The sequence below is a fragment of the Diospyros lotus genome, chromosome 12 (assembly GCF_014633365.1).
Source record: "Diospyros lotus cultivar Yz01 chromosome 12, ASM1463336v1, whole genome shotgun sequence".
Taxonomy (NCBI): Eukaryota; Viridiplantae; Streptophyta; class Magnoliopsida; order Ericales; family Ebenaceae; genus Diospyros; species Diospyros lotus.
This window is the reverse complement of record NC_068349.1, coordinates 20,496,222-20,510,295: the sequence shown is the minus strand read 5'-3', so window position 1 is coordinate 20,510,295 and position 14,074 is coordinate 20,496,222. Positions and strand designations below refer to the sequence as shown.

Genomic DNA, 14,074 nt, shown 5'->3' with positions numbered 1-14,074 from the left:
ATTTTTCCTCATATGAGAAGGTATCAAATAAGTCCACAAGTTGAACCACAAGGGAACCATGCTAACAAGGCTTAGATATGTACTGGTCCTTTGAAGGATGTGGATTTGGAATATTGTTTTTCAAGATTGGTTTAAGAAGTGGTTAGATGAAAAGGAAACATTACATAGTGATGGTGTTGTAGGCATCCATAATTTTAATTTAGTGATTTGGATGGAGATTTACGAGAGTTGCCTTGGGAGGCAACAAGATATGATTGGTTGCTAAGCAAAAAAAGAAGAAGAAAACATGATTGGTTTCCTTAATTTGAATTTGAAATGATTTCTCTTTTCCTTTCCTTTCAAAACAATCCTAAATTTAATTAAGGTTCAATAATCCAAATCGTTGTCTTTCGTCATTATGTATCTAACTCTAGTAGAAAATTGGGTAGATAATCTAATTTCTCTAAGAATAACCAAAGACATTTCCTAGCACTGGTGGCTTCTTTTTGTCGTTTAATTCTCGTAGTCAAGATGGAAAGCATTTTATTAGATGTTTATCAACATGTAATAAACAAATTTAATACATTGTGTTAGTGGTCTGCTAATATATCTTTGATAGTTGAAAAGAGTTGGGAAACTAGTTGACTGCAAAAATCTCCAAAAATAAAAATAATAATCTGGCCCTGGAAGATAAAATATTGAGCTAGAGCCAAAACTATAAATTTCAAGATGGGGTAAAAAATGGGACACCAGCAGTGAAGTTCTATATGCAAATTGAGAATTCTCAAGACTGTGAACTCAACCTTAAGGATATGATGAGATTTGATAACTTTTGGGGGGGTTATGAGTCAGCAGCTCATTGTATTAGGCATCTCAATGTTTGTGCTGTCTTGGCAAGGCAGTGGAAGCCTAGAATTCTCGAGACTTTTTCACACCTAATCTAATGCCTGTGATCTAATAGAGATTCCATATTTTTATTGCTGTTATTACTGCCATATTACATTTTTTTTAAATCATTTTCTATATGCTCTCTTGTCCTTCTTATTTTCCTTGAGCGCACATACTTATGTTGAACTGGTTTCCTTGCAAGTTGCAAGAAGCTAAAACTTCTCGCCTTCCTATTATGGCATGGGTAATAAGTAGCTGAACAGTATATGATCCAGTGACGTAGACAATATATAACAATTTGGAAAGTTCTATAGATGTCCTCTGGGTGATTTGAGCAATTTTGATAGGAATTAGTCAGCAGTAGGATTGGAAGTTTACTTGGCAAAAAAAAAAAAAGTCTGCAGAAGGATTAGAATGACTTTCAAGTGTGTGTGAAATACCCCCGTGTTTGTATCAACTTCAGCTTATTTTTCCTTCTTTTCTTCTGTTGCACTAATTGATATGTGGCCTTCTTGTCAGCATCGGTTCAGTCTTATAGTTGCTTTCTCACCTACTGGCTGGACATTTGGTAAAGGAAAGAAGCCTTCAGGAAGGAGATGGCAGCAGGGTACCATAGTAAGGTGATATTTTGGCTCTCCAAGACTTGACTAAATTTCTTCAGAAACCCTTATCTTTGGCCAGTTTATTTGAAACAAATAGCTTTAGGTTGCAGTGAATATGATCATATGAATGAATACTACTTGCTTACCCATCAAATCGGTATTACTTAAAACAGTCAAAACTGCAGTCTTATCCTTGCAGCATCATTCAGAATACAAATTAATTTCCTCACTGGTGAATTAATTAAATACTTGGCTTTCCCCAATCAATTGGAATGCTGAAGCTCCTTTTTGTTTATTGATGCGACTGGTGAAGACTTATTCTTTTCTTTTACTTTTTAAGCTACGAAATATATTTAGTTTCTTAATTACCTTAGTGCATATGGTGCAACAACCATCAAATAACTTTTGGTGCTAATGTTCATGTGAATTTGTAACACAGGCATATTTGGTTAATTTGGCTTGTACACTGTCTGCTCCTGTAGATTGTATCATCTTGATCTTTGAGCAATGATTTTGAGTGCTTGAAGTAAATCCACTGGTTCTCGTGTGTCAATAGGTCCAGTTATTTGCTGTTCCTCTTTTTTAGGTAACTAAAGCTTGACTTTATTTTAACTGGTTGCTCAAACAATTGTTGGTAGAGGTACCCTGATGTGGGACAGCCGAAAATTTTGAAAGATTGAAGAAGAGAATAACTAGGGGGAGAAAAGAAGATAAAGAAGAAGTTTGAGAAGAGAAGGCCTGAGAGAGAGGAGAGGAGAGAGATATTTTAGGGAGAGAATAACCAATATGAATTCAGTAGCAATCAAAAGGTTTATCTCTAATTACATCATCCTATTTATAAGCTGACATCCTAATTAAAAGATAATTACCCTAGCTATAATTATCCTAACAAAATAAGTAAAAGTCATAAAAATCTTAAATCTAAATTTCATTCTTCAAATAAAACTTAAATATTACTATCAAACATTAAAATTTAATAATTCTAATTTTCATCATTCTCCCCTTGGAAAAGAAAAAGGTCTCAAGTTCTGTGTTTGCTGGTGGTTGATCAATACCAGAGATGGTTCTGAAGGGTTCTTAGCTGTTCTGGTGTATTTACGATGGTCAAGGGCTCCTGTTTTTGCTGGTGGCTTCCAGACTTCCAGTGGTGCTCATTTTTTCGTTTTTTTCTGAGCATCACAATGGTGGGTTGAAGACATGGTTGATATGAATGCTGTGATGGTTGATCTTTTGTTGCTGCAGGTTGTTCTTGGATGGTTGCTCAATGGTTGGTGAATGATAAAACCCTAGGGTTTTATGGGGAAAATTGAAAAGAGAAATGGATTTGGATCTCTTCGAGGGGATTGACCTCCAAATTAGCTAAGGTTTTGAATTGTATTTGATTGCTTGAAAAATAAGCCAAGGCAATGACACATATATAGACTTCCCTTAATTAGGATTTGTATTCCTTAATTAACTAAGATCTCTATAAAAAAGGAAACAATTGAGTACCTAATCTAATCTAATCCCTAAAATAAAGGAACTTTATCATAATCAACTAGGATTTGTAATTTAAAATTAAAGAAAATAATCAAATCCCTAAAATTTTGTAATCCTAACATGAGCCAAGAGCTGTTGCTTAGATTTCTTCGCTGGATAATGGTTTGTTGAATCCTGAATGGCTAGAGAGTTAACACTAAGAAATTGCTAGAAAAGAAGGAATATTGCAGGAAAGCTGAGGAAAGCGGAAAAATTCTGCTGTATGGCTAGAGAAGTTGTGAACTGCATGGTTGTTATGGTTATTAACATAGGGCAAAGATGCACAGAATAAATTTATGGCTACTTCTTGTGCAATGTGACATCATATGCATGATATGTGTGCATAATGTGGCCATGTTGCATGAAAGTGTCAAGTCTAACAGGGTTGGTAAAGAAGGTTCGATTATATGAATGTATTGTAATGTCCCTTCTGCAATGGTAGAGGATGTTGACTAATGGAGCCTATGGCCGTCTTGGACCAGATAATATGATACTGATGACAAAGAAAATTGAGCCTTGAACCTGGGAGATGGTGCACCCAATGAATGACAAAACGTTAGGGTGAGGGCTGCCTTCATCAAATGTGTGATTGCATTGCCAGGTTGCCTTATTGATATTATCTTCTCATGCATTGCACTTTTACATTCTGGACCATACAAAGTATAGGGAGGATGATCAGGCCAAGGGATAAATGAGGAAGATTTGGACAATACTACATAAGTACTTTTGAAACATGTCACCTTATCTAGATGTTTAATTATTGATGTATCTAGTTGAACATATGATACAAAATGATGATGAAGTTATGCGTTGTTCATATTTGGAGTTGTCCCATCTTATTCCTCTTGTATAAGTTGGTTGTATACTGAAACATGCACATGTAAAGTAGACGGGTGAATAGTTCACTAAAGGGTCACTTGTGGCAAAACAGTAGATTGGTCAATCTATTGTGAAGAAAGGTAGAGGTTCTGCACAAAAGAGAAAGAAGGTAAGTGTTAATCAGTAAGGACTTTTCAACCCTTCACAATCAACAGGGCTCCAAGCCCGAATACTTGCTTGCTATATAAAAAAGCATTATCCTTGCAGAGCTGCAGGTCAACAGCATGCAGTTATTTTCTGAATTTCATAGTAGTTTACATTTCTAAAAAACTAGGATTCATTTTCACTGTTCACTGGCAGTTTATTACTTTTCATCAACTATTTTTTCTCCATATGTAATTAATAATTTATGAATCCAGGTATGAAGTTCCCTACAGTGAGCATTGCAGTTTTAGTGAGTTGAAAGAGTTTGTCAAATTTATATCTCCAGAAAAGATTATACCAAGTGTAAATAATGATGGGCCAGAATCTGCCGATGCGATGGTTTCCCTACTATTGTCCTAGCATATAGGCTGCAGCTCCAAGATGGCTTAGCAGGGAGCAAATATTGTTGGGATTATGCTGAAGAAATTATTTTAATGTTGCCAAGGGCTCTGTGTTAGGCTCAGGCTGCCAACGATCGAAGCTATATTTTCCTTTCTTTTTATCTTTTTCTTCGTATTAAATGGAAGGTTTTGTATGTTTTGGGATTAAACATAATTTCCTATGTCTCTAACTATTTGACCTAATTGCACTTACAAAAGAACACTTATTGCTTGAATCCCATAAAAGATATAAATAAATAAAAACTTGGCATGTGCCTTAGGTGGGTTTTTCATGGAAAGATGTTCTTGACACTATTTGATGATCTCTGCAACTTGATGTCTTCTTGAACTTCCGAACATCCTTTCCCTTTTGTTCATGCTGACTTCTTGCTTGAATTGTTCAAGTTCTACTTTATTATAATTGTTATTATTTGAAGAAAGGAATTCCTTTTAGTTTCCACCACCTGTGTGGGTGCACCCCTCGTTAGTTATAATATCGAATGCATCAATTGCAATACAATATTTAGTTATTCAAAGTTGTTGGTTCCTCCACTTGCTGTCAAGTCTGCCTATTTCAAGCCCTCTAAGTCTTGTCTCTCCAAATGAAAGGAGACACCCTTTTCTTGTTGAACAACGATTGCCCGGGAGAACTGTCCATTCTTACGGAGGAGACAATCTTCTTCTGCCACACTTCACTTGCAAGAATTGGAGATGAGTCATGTGAATATGATATGTGGTGTTGTACCCGTACTCGTATTCGTATCTGTACATGTATTAGTATAATTAAAATGATATGGATTATGTTATTTGTACTTCATGGACTATATTATGGGCTACACAATGTATTATAAATGATAAAAATACCTTTCGCACCTCACTGTCTTATTTCATCACTTTAGATGAGGGGTATTTTAGATGTTTTAACTACATTATATATCTCATAGTATATTAATAGTATTTTTTAAATGGTATTAGAATATTATTTTAAATACAATCCATAACAAATCAAATTATAATCATATTTATAAATATCATACTGGAGAGTGTACTCAATTTGTCATGGCCATAAAACAAATATTATTCACAACATTAAGAACATTAATTAGTTTTTAAAAATTGAATCAGTTATCAAATCAGAGGTGAGAGGGTAATGTATTTTTATCGAAGCATATATAATAACTACAAAAAATTCTAAAAATTAAAAAAAAAAAAATCATCCATAATGTAAATACCCGTAAATAAATAAATAAAATTTTATTCTTTTGTTTAAGTGAGGACAACTCCATGCTAAACTGTAATACCCACGGGTCAGCTATGAAGTGTTCTCTGTATGGTTCTCTATCAAAGTGTGTTCAATTAGTTTGAACCAGATTGGAATGAAATTGAAAAATTGACAAAAAAAAAAATTCAAATTGAAGATCAAACTAAATAAGGACAAGATTGGATTAGTTTGATCCTATTTAATCCGATCTAGTCCTATTATAAAAACAACACACATTGGTAAACTTCTACATTACAAGCAATAATTATAATAAAAGTTTCAATAAACATTCAATTCTTTAAGAAAATAACAATAATTCAATTTCAAATTAAGGAAACTAACAATAATCAAATTGATGAAGGCAGACAAAGAAGAAATGGATGAGCTATGGCAAACAAGAATCACCAAATCAAACAAAGAAATTGAAAAAGAAGAAACAAATGAAGTTGTATACCCCTTTAAGCTGAATTGATGGTAGCACCGAGCAAACGGAGCTGTGAATCGATTTATGTTGCATGGAAATCGCGACACTAAGCAGGCGAGCACGAGAACGTTAATTTGTGTTTATGAATCCACGGTGGTTTAGTTAGCAGTTTGTGTTTGTGATTCAACAGTGGCACTAAGCAATCAAACTTGTGAATCAATGGCGACATTGAGCACCGAGCAACCGTGCGACAAGGGGGAACGACAAAACGCTGTGACAAAGATGTTTGAGAGAGGTAAGGGTTTGCAGAGGTAGAGAACATCCCTCGAATTAGAATTAATACTATACCGGTTAGAACCAAATAAAAAATCGTCTCTCCAACCTTTTTGTGCGTGAAAACTGAAAGCGATAAAATTGTTGTCCAACTCGGGATTCTACTGAATTGGGATTTTAACAACTATGCTTGGGATTGAAGACTAGATCTAGGTATGCTCAATCTTGGACTAGATTGGCTACTTTATTATGGTCTGATTTGATTTTTCTATTGGGATTGATATTTAAAAACCTCTAATCCTATCTCTGTGTATATCAAATAAGTAAAATATTCCCATCCAAAAAGGTGAGTTTTTAACAATAATAATATTATTTAAAAATAAATCATCTAAGTAGTAGTGGATTGATATTGTTGAGTTATGTTTTGATGATGAAATATGATGAAATCTATGCAAAATTTTAATAACTTTAATGATAAATTGTTAATTGAGTAAAACCTAGTGTCAATTGAGTAGCACATCACCTACTTGAGTAAAGACCATTGTTAATTGAGTATCTATGTTTGGTAAAGTTAGTTTTAACCAACTTTCAAAACATTACTTAAATAACCAATATTATTGATCGAGTAAAACAATTTATGGGTTTAAGATTAATCGAGTGAAGAAATGATTAGTTGAGTAACAAGCAATTATACTCAACTAACTCATCAGTTTAAGCGAGTAAGACATGAACACTCAAAGAATTAATTGATTATAAGGTTGATGTATATGAGTGTTGTGATAAAAAGGTTTAATCAAGTGATGTGAATGATAATCAGTTCAGTGTCAAAATTAGTCGAGTAATCATACTTATTGATCAAGTAAGAAATAAATCCAAAATGACAAGTCTTTGTACTTGTGTCATTAATCGACTAAAAGAAAATTATAATTGAGTAACTTATTTTTTAGTTGAGTAATCAAATAACTTACTAGAGTAATAATTTAAATGAAAAATGTCAAGTTTTTGTACTAACAATTAATCGACTAAGATGTTAGGCTTAATCGAGTAACTCTTATCCTAGACAAGTAAATGAAATGTCTTAGTCGAGTATAATCTACTGAATGTAGTGTAAGTCTGTGTATCTGATTTGTTAATCGACTAAGAGTTATCTCGTACTCGAGTAATGACATTTTAATCGAATATCAAAGTGCTTAATTGAGTAACTAATCTATTGTAAAAATGTTAATTGATTATGATATATTTTGTACTCAAGTAATGTATTATGTAATTGAGTAACTAAGTAACTTAGTCGAGTAAGATTTATTAGACAGAGAGTGGGTCTCTAAAAAAAGAATTATTAATCGACTAAGTAAATCATATAACCAAATAATGCTTGAGCTTAATCGACTATCCTTTAAGCCTACTCAAGTATGTTGGACTGGGAGGAGCTATGGCACACACCAAGAGGGGGGTGAATTGGTTATTTTAAAAACTTGATAGAATTTTGAAATACTTTTGATGGAAATGCTAGTAATGATAAACAAACTAAATAACACAAGCACAAGAGAAGAACACAAAGGATTTATAGTAGTTCAGTTTAACCCAACCCTAATCCATTACCTTAACTCCTCATTAAGGATTTTTCAAACCATCCACTAAAACCCCCTACTTAAACCAAGTAGGTCCTCTAGTCCGAGACTAGGAATTACAACCTCTCACTCAAATGGGCCCTCTAGCTACACAAGCTAGAAAAATAACAACGATACAAATGAAAGAGAGAAGCTAAGAGTTAACACTCTTAGTTACAAGTTCTCTCACAATGAAAACAAGGCTTGAATGAATTAATACAAGTTAAAATCAAAGCCTTGAAGAGAGAAAAAAAATGAAGCACAATCACTGTAAATACAAATGAGAGTAATAGTAAGCTCAAATTATTTCATTCTCGTCCATTGGCCTTCTCTTGATCTCCTTGATATGTATATATAAGCATCCCAAAAGATTGAAGAGAAATGTAGCCGTTTGTGACATTTGGGATTTGAAAAACTAGCCATTGGAGATTGAAAAAATAGCCATTATTGATTTCTGAGAAACAAACAGTCGACAGACAAAATAGGTTAGTCGACTATTTCTTCAAATAAAACTAGCCATAGTCGACAGACAAGAAAATATAGTCAACTATCTTCTAACACAAATTACCCATAGTCGACAAATACATTCACATAGTCGACAGATACAAAAATATGAAGAAGATTTTGAAAATCATATACAAATATAGTCGACAGAAGAAATACCATAATTGACTATCCTTACATGATAGTCGACAAAATGAAAAATAGTTGACATAAGCCATACATAGTCGACTATCCTCAGACACATAGACTATTGACAAACATAGTCGACAGCATTAAAACACATAGTCGACTATTCCCCTTATAAAAATTGAACATATAAATGATAACATGAAAAAGAATATTTGAATCATAAAATTCTTTAACATTAAACTCTCTTAACTTTATTTCATCATCAAAAACATATCAAAGGCAAAACATCAATCTCCTCCTTTTTGATGATGACAAAACATTTTATGAAATACCCAAAAGTCTCCCCCTTTTTGTCATAAATAAAAAAGAATATATTTCAAAGAATTTTAACACAAGATTAGGAAGGAATTGGGCAAAAACATTAATGGGGTAAGAGTACATTTGAGAAAAAATAAATTTTTACAAACTCCCCCTTAATAACACATATCAAAAAGATTTATTCTCCCCCTTGATCAAAGCATAAAAATTGAGAATCATTTCAATCACTATAACTCCCCCTTAATTTTAGAAACTAATATGATTGAAAATTTGGATATACATTCTTAAGTAAAATCATAAAGGCAATACTTGATTCAAAATCATCAAAACTTATAAATACAGAGAGTTTAGGAAAAGAAAGATACCACCAAGATTTTAATTAATAAAATCTTTTTTATACTTGGTTGGCAATACATCATTTGGGGTTGAATTTCTTTTTCGTCCCCCCTTTTTTTATGCTTGATTCATCCACAAAGATTTCACTTTAAATTTCATTTGGATGTCAAGCAACCTGCAAAAATAACTCATCCACAAGCTTTTGGTGCCCAAACCACTTTGGGTTCACCATTGTTAGCATAGAGCTCTTCTTTAGGAACCCAAATTTGTTTAAGCTTATGTGGGTTATTTCTTACAAAACCTTTGTTTCTAAAATGATACAAATAGCTAGGATGTGAAGCAAAAGATTTTTGTTTCCTTTTTGTGAAAATTGTTTGCTTCTTATCCTTATGCACATTCCTCTTAAAATGAGAATTTTTAGGTATCAAACCATGCTTGGATTCTTGAGGATTTGCATGAGAAACATTTGAAGGCTTAGTTTCCATAGGAATCCATTTCATTTTAAGACCACTAGTTGATTTCCTTTTAAAAGGACAACAAAATGCAATGTGGCCTAATTTGCAACAATAAAAGCATTTAATTTCATGATAGGTGTGTAAATGTGAGCTTTTGACTTTTGCTCTTAGATTATGAAAGATTTCAACACCTTTGTCATGATCATATGAATTAGTAATCTCCTCTTTTAAACTAGATTTCTCATTTAGTGCACTATTTGAGGATTTCAATTCAAATTCTTCTAAAACACTTTCCTTTGAAAATTCTTTATTGAAAGCAAGAAAATATTCATTATTTGATCTCAATACTTCCAATTCATTTGACAATAGATCTAATTGCTTTTGACGAGATTTGTTCTTTAAGCAAAGTTTTTCAAAATTGGCATATAATTCATTTAAAGCATTCAACAACTCTTTATTTGTAAAAGGATCATGATCATTATTTTTAGCATTCAAAGAATTAGACTCATGATCATTTTCAATATCATTATTATCATCAAAATCATAAGTAGAAGTAGAGGTTACCTTCTCTTTTTCATTTGCTATGAAGCACGGGATGGGTTTTGAATTTTCTTCCTTCTCTCTTTGTTGATGATTCAATAGATTTTCAACTTGTACATTTTCATCAACATGCTCGCAACATTTGTTAGAGAGATAAATTGAATCAAGAGTTTTCAAAATATCTTTAGCATTTGAACACTTAGAAACTTTAACATAAACATCATCACTTAGGGCATGTTGTAACATATGCATAGCTCTAATATTTAAAGAAAAATTCATTTTATCACGATCATCCCATTCCATCTTTGGTTTTAAAACAAAACCCTTTTTCCACTATATACCACAAATAACAATCGATGGATGTCATGAATACACAAATTCTTTTTCTCCAAAAATCATAATAAGAGCCATCAAAATAAGGTGCCACATTAGTAGGATAACCTTCCTTAAGAGCCATTGATCTCTCCTTAGGTTGTTAGACCTTGAAACAAAGAGTTAGGCTCTGATACCAATTGTTGGACCGGGATGAGCTATGGCACACACCAAGAGGGGGGTGAATTGTATCTACTGATCTTACTCGAGTAATACTAATTTTTATTTGACTATTTATTTAAAAATCTAGTCGTCATAAAGCATTTAATGTGCGTAGAGTTAACTTTTTCAAGCAAAAATAGTGCATTTAATGTGATCTGATGCTTCTCTCATGTAAAAGGAATGAATTTCAATTTCAAATCCTTAATACTAACTGTTGGCTTGCATGCAGAGAGAATGTTTTGGGCAGATGACGGGTTTATGCTATTACCCATTGGACAAAAAGCCATAAGCATTTAAGGGGGATAAGATATAAAAGGCTAAAGAGATTTAATAAGTGTATAGAGAACTAATATGAACATCCCGAACTTCATTCTACAGACAAAGATCACTTAAAAGCATACATCTTTTGTTTGGTGTAAACTAGAGAGATTGTTCTTACTTGTTCACATCATTTCCAATCTCTATTATTTGTGAGAAGCCTTTATTGATTGAGGAGTCTTTAAACTTAGCTTGTTTTTAGTTGTTGTGGTTTGTGATTGAGCTCTAAAAAAACACTTGTAAGGGTTTTAATTGATCTTTATAAAAGTTGAGTAAAAAGATTCTAGCTTAGCCTTCTACAAAATAAATAGTAAGTGGTTTGAAAAATTCTTAACGAAGAGATAAGTTAGTGGATGTAGGCAACAGCGCCGAACCACAATAAACACTTGTTTTGCATTCTTTAATTTCTTTAATTTAAATAAAATTTATGTAACATCCTGGTATTTTGAGAAAATAATAATATGTCATTATGAGAATTGAAAACAATTTATTAAGGATTTTTTATTTTGAGGAAATTAATTAAGGGGTTCTTGGTAGCTTGTCGAGGTGTTTTAGGGCCAGTGAATTTATACAAAAAAATGACATGGCATGTCAATTTGTAATTTTGTGAAATGCAATGCCAAGTAATGAATTGGGCAATTAAGATAATTAATTATTTTATTTGGGGGTATTTAGGGAATTTCAAATATGTGGTATTTTATTTATGAATTTATTATAATTGTAGTAAGGGGTGTAACCGAAAGGTTGCAAAAATATGGGGTATAAGTGGTATTAATAAGGCCAAGTGTGTATGCTAATTATTGGAAACTATGGGTGTCAAGTGTAAATTCTAGAAATGGGTTGTGGATTCCCTTAAAATTAATTGGGGGTGTATATTAGGTGAAGGTGCTGGTAGCTTAGGCGGTACACGTGCGAAAAGGCTGGGGTGAGGTCACAGGATCGAGGCTGAGGGAAGGTTGCGCGTGCGGGAGAAAAAAAGGCCAATTTATTTGACATTTCAGCAAAAAGACAGTTGTAGCCATGCATGGTCGCTAGTGGTGCCATGTGGCCACGTCTCAACTACTTATTTTTGGCTAATTTAAGCCCAATTCAAGCAAAATCTGAGCGGGGAAAACAAAAAGAAAATTTGGGAGAGAGAATAAGAGTTTGAGCGATGGCAAAAAGGAGGAGAAAATCAAGGAAGAAATTGAAGAAAATTTGGGAAGAAATTATACAACAGGAGTATAAAGTGGTTAGGTAAGTGGGAAAAATTATTAGAAGTTCTACATGGCTAAAATATAAATTTTACATGGTTAGAATTAATTATTTAGGGCCATGGTCTCATTATTTTTTGTAAACATAATACTTTATAGTGAGAGTGAGGAAAAGCCTGGGATTGGATATCTAAAGGCAAGTTCTAGCCCCTTTTAGCATGCTTTTTAATCTTATGTGAAACCTTGTTGTTCCGTGTAATTTATTCCCTCCCTTCCTTTTATTCGGGTCAAAATGTTAAACTTGTGAATACGCATGGTAACCATGTTATAATTTGTGAGTTGTTGGTGGTGTTTTAAGTTAAATAATAGACTACTTGTGATATTTACTTCTAACCATCATAGGGCTTTGTATCACCCTGTTTCCTTGGGAATGATGCCGACCCGATGTGGGGCTAGGTTCTTAGAGAGTCGAGAAGACTTGGTGTGGTTGGGGCAATACCAGTGTGACTGTCTCTTGTGGTGGTGGCGGTCAACTGACCAACTTCTATGTAATCTTTAATATTACCGAGTACTCTGGACCAGTCAATAGTGTGAAAGGCGTTGCCCTTAATCCTAGGGATGAAGTGGCACAAATACGTATGCCATATTGGGGTTCACAACCTGAGCTCGGAATCATATAAAATATTAGCATGTCGACCTGCAAGTATTATGCTGGAGCCTAATGTCATAAGTGTGTCGAGATTATGCAAGTAAGGGTTAATAATGTATAGTATTGATTATGCGGGCGGTCGCATAACATATGTGGAATTATGTGCTCATGCATGACATGATATTTATGTGCTTATAGGTGTATCAGATGAATTGATTTTACCTGACGATATTTTTCCCCTCAGCCTCTGAGAGAGGCACTACTATCGTTGTGCTGGTGACGTCCGGGTAGGTAGGTGTGAGCTGCCACGCCAAAGAGAGCGACATATGGTTGATGGGCACTATGGGTCATGATATTGTATATCACATTGTCGTACATATTAACATGTGTGAGCCTAAGAGCCACTTGTATTCCATGAGCATAGGCATGTGTCACACATGAAACAAATCATAACATGGGACGTATCACATGAAAGGCAAAGTGAATGTAGAATGTGTTAGCTGAGATAATATGACACAATCACATATTTGTGTGTGTGCATGATATATTAATGCTTATGTTACGGGTATTTCCCGGACCCCTTCTTATGGGCTGAACTCGACCAAGTAGGCCGACCTAGTATCTTGAAAGCCTAATGGGCCCAAGGCCGAGCTCACTGGAGCAAGGCCACACTTCGTTGAGGCCTGAGTTTAGACCGCAGAAACCAAGTAAGCTCTCAGCAATGTCTCAACTTGCTGACCTAGCCAAACGAGCTCCCAGAGATGTTTTCAGCTCGATAGGCGAATTGTTTAGCTCGCATAGCAAGAATGCCGCGAAATGATCAGAGAACATTCACGAACTAAGCATTATTCTGGCTGGGCCGTCCAGGCCCAATCTGGCTCCCCTATCTCGGCCCGTCTTTTGGCCCATGCCAGTCCCATCCTGGCCCTATATTAACCTGCAAATTGTATCATTACGACCCATTTTGGGTATATGTGTGCCCACCTTAGATCCCATCCTCATTAATGACAGACACATCCTCATTAATTGCGGATCTCATCCACATTAATGAGGGTCCTGTCGGCACCTTGTCGCAACCCGGGTACCTTCACCAACGCCGGATATTCCATCCCATCACCTGCAGATACATGAGACAAGCGTAAG

At 34.3% G+C, this 14,074-nt stretch overlaps 1 protein-coding gene across 5 annotated transcripts in view; it reads left to right on the top strand.

Moving 5' to 3' along the window:
• Nucleotides 1-4,682, top strand: part of LOC127813912 (DNA cross-link repair protein SNM1) — a 54,815-nt gene extending 50,133 nt beyond the window's left edge. Inside the window, exons 9-11 of one of the 5 annotated variants that reach the window (XR_008026248.1) lie at nucleotides 1,387-1,487; nucleotides 3,470-3,548; nucleotides 4,226-4,363. Coding sequence is in view for 4 of the 5 variants with exons in the window: in XM_052355041.1 (XP_052211001.1) it covers nucleotides 1,387-1,487; nucleotides 4,226-4,370 (246 nt within the window). In the remaining variant the exon portion in view is untranslated. The other 4 variants (XM_052355041.1, XM_052355044.1, XM_052355045.1 and 1 more) reach the window with 4 other exon arrangements.
• The last annotated feature ends 9,392 nt before the right edge of the window (nucleotides 4,683-14,074 follow it).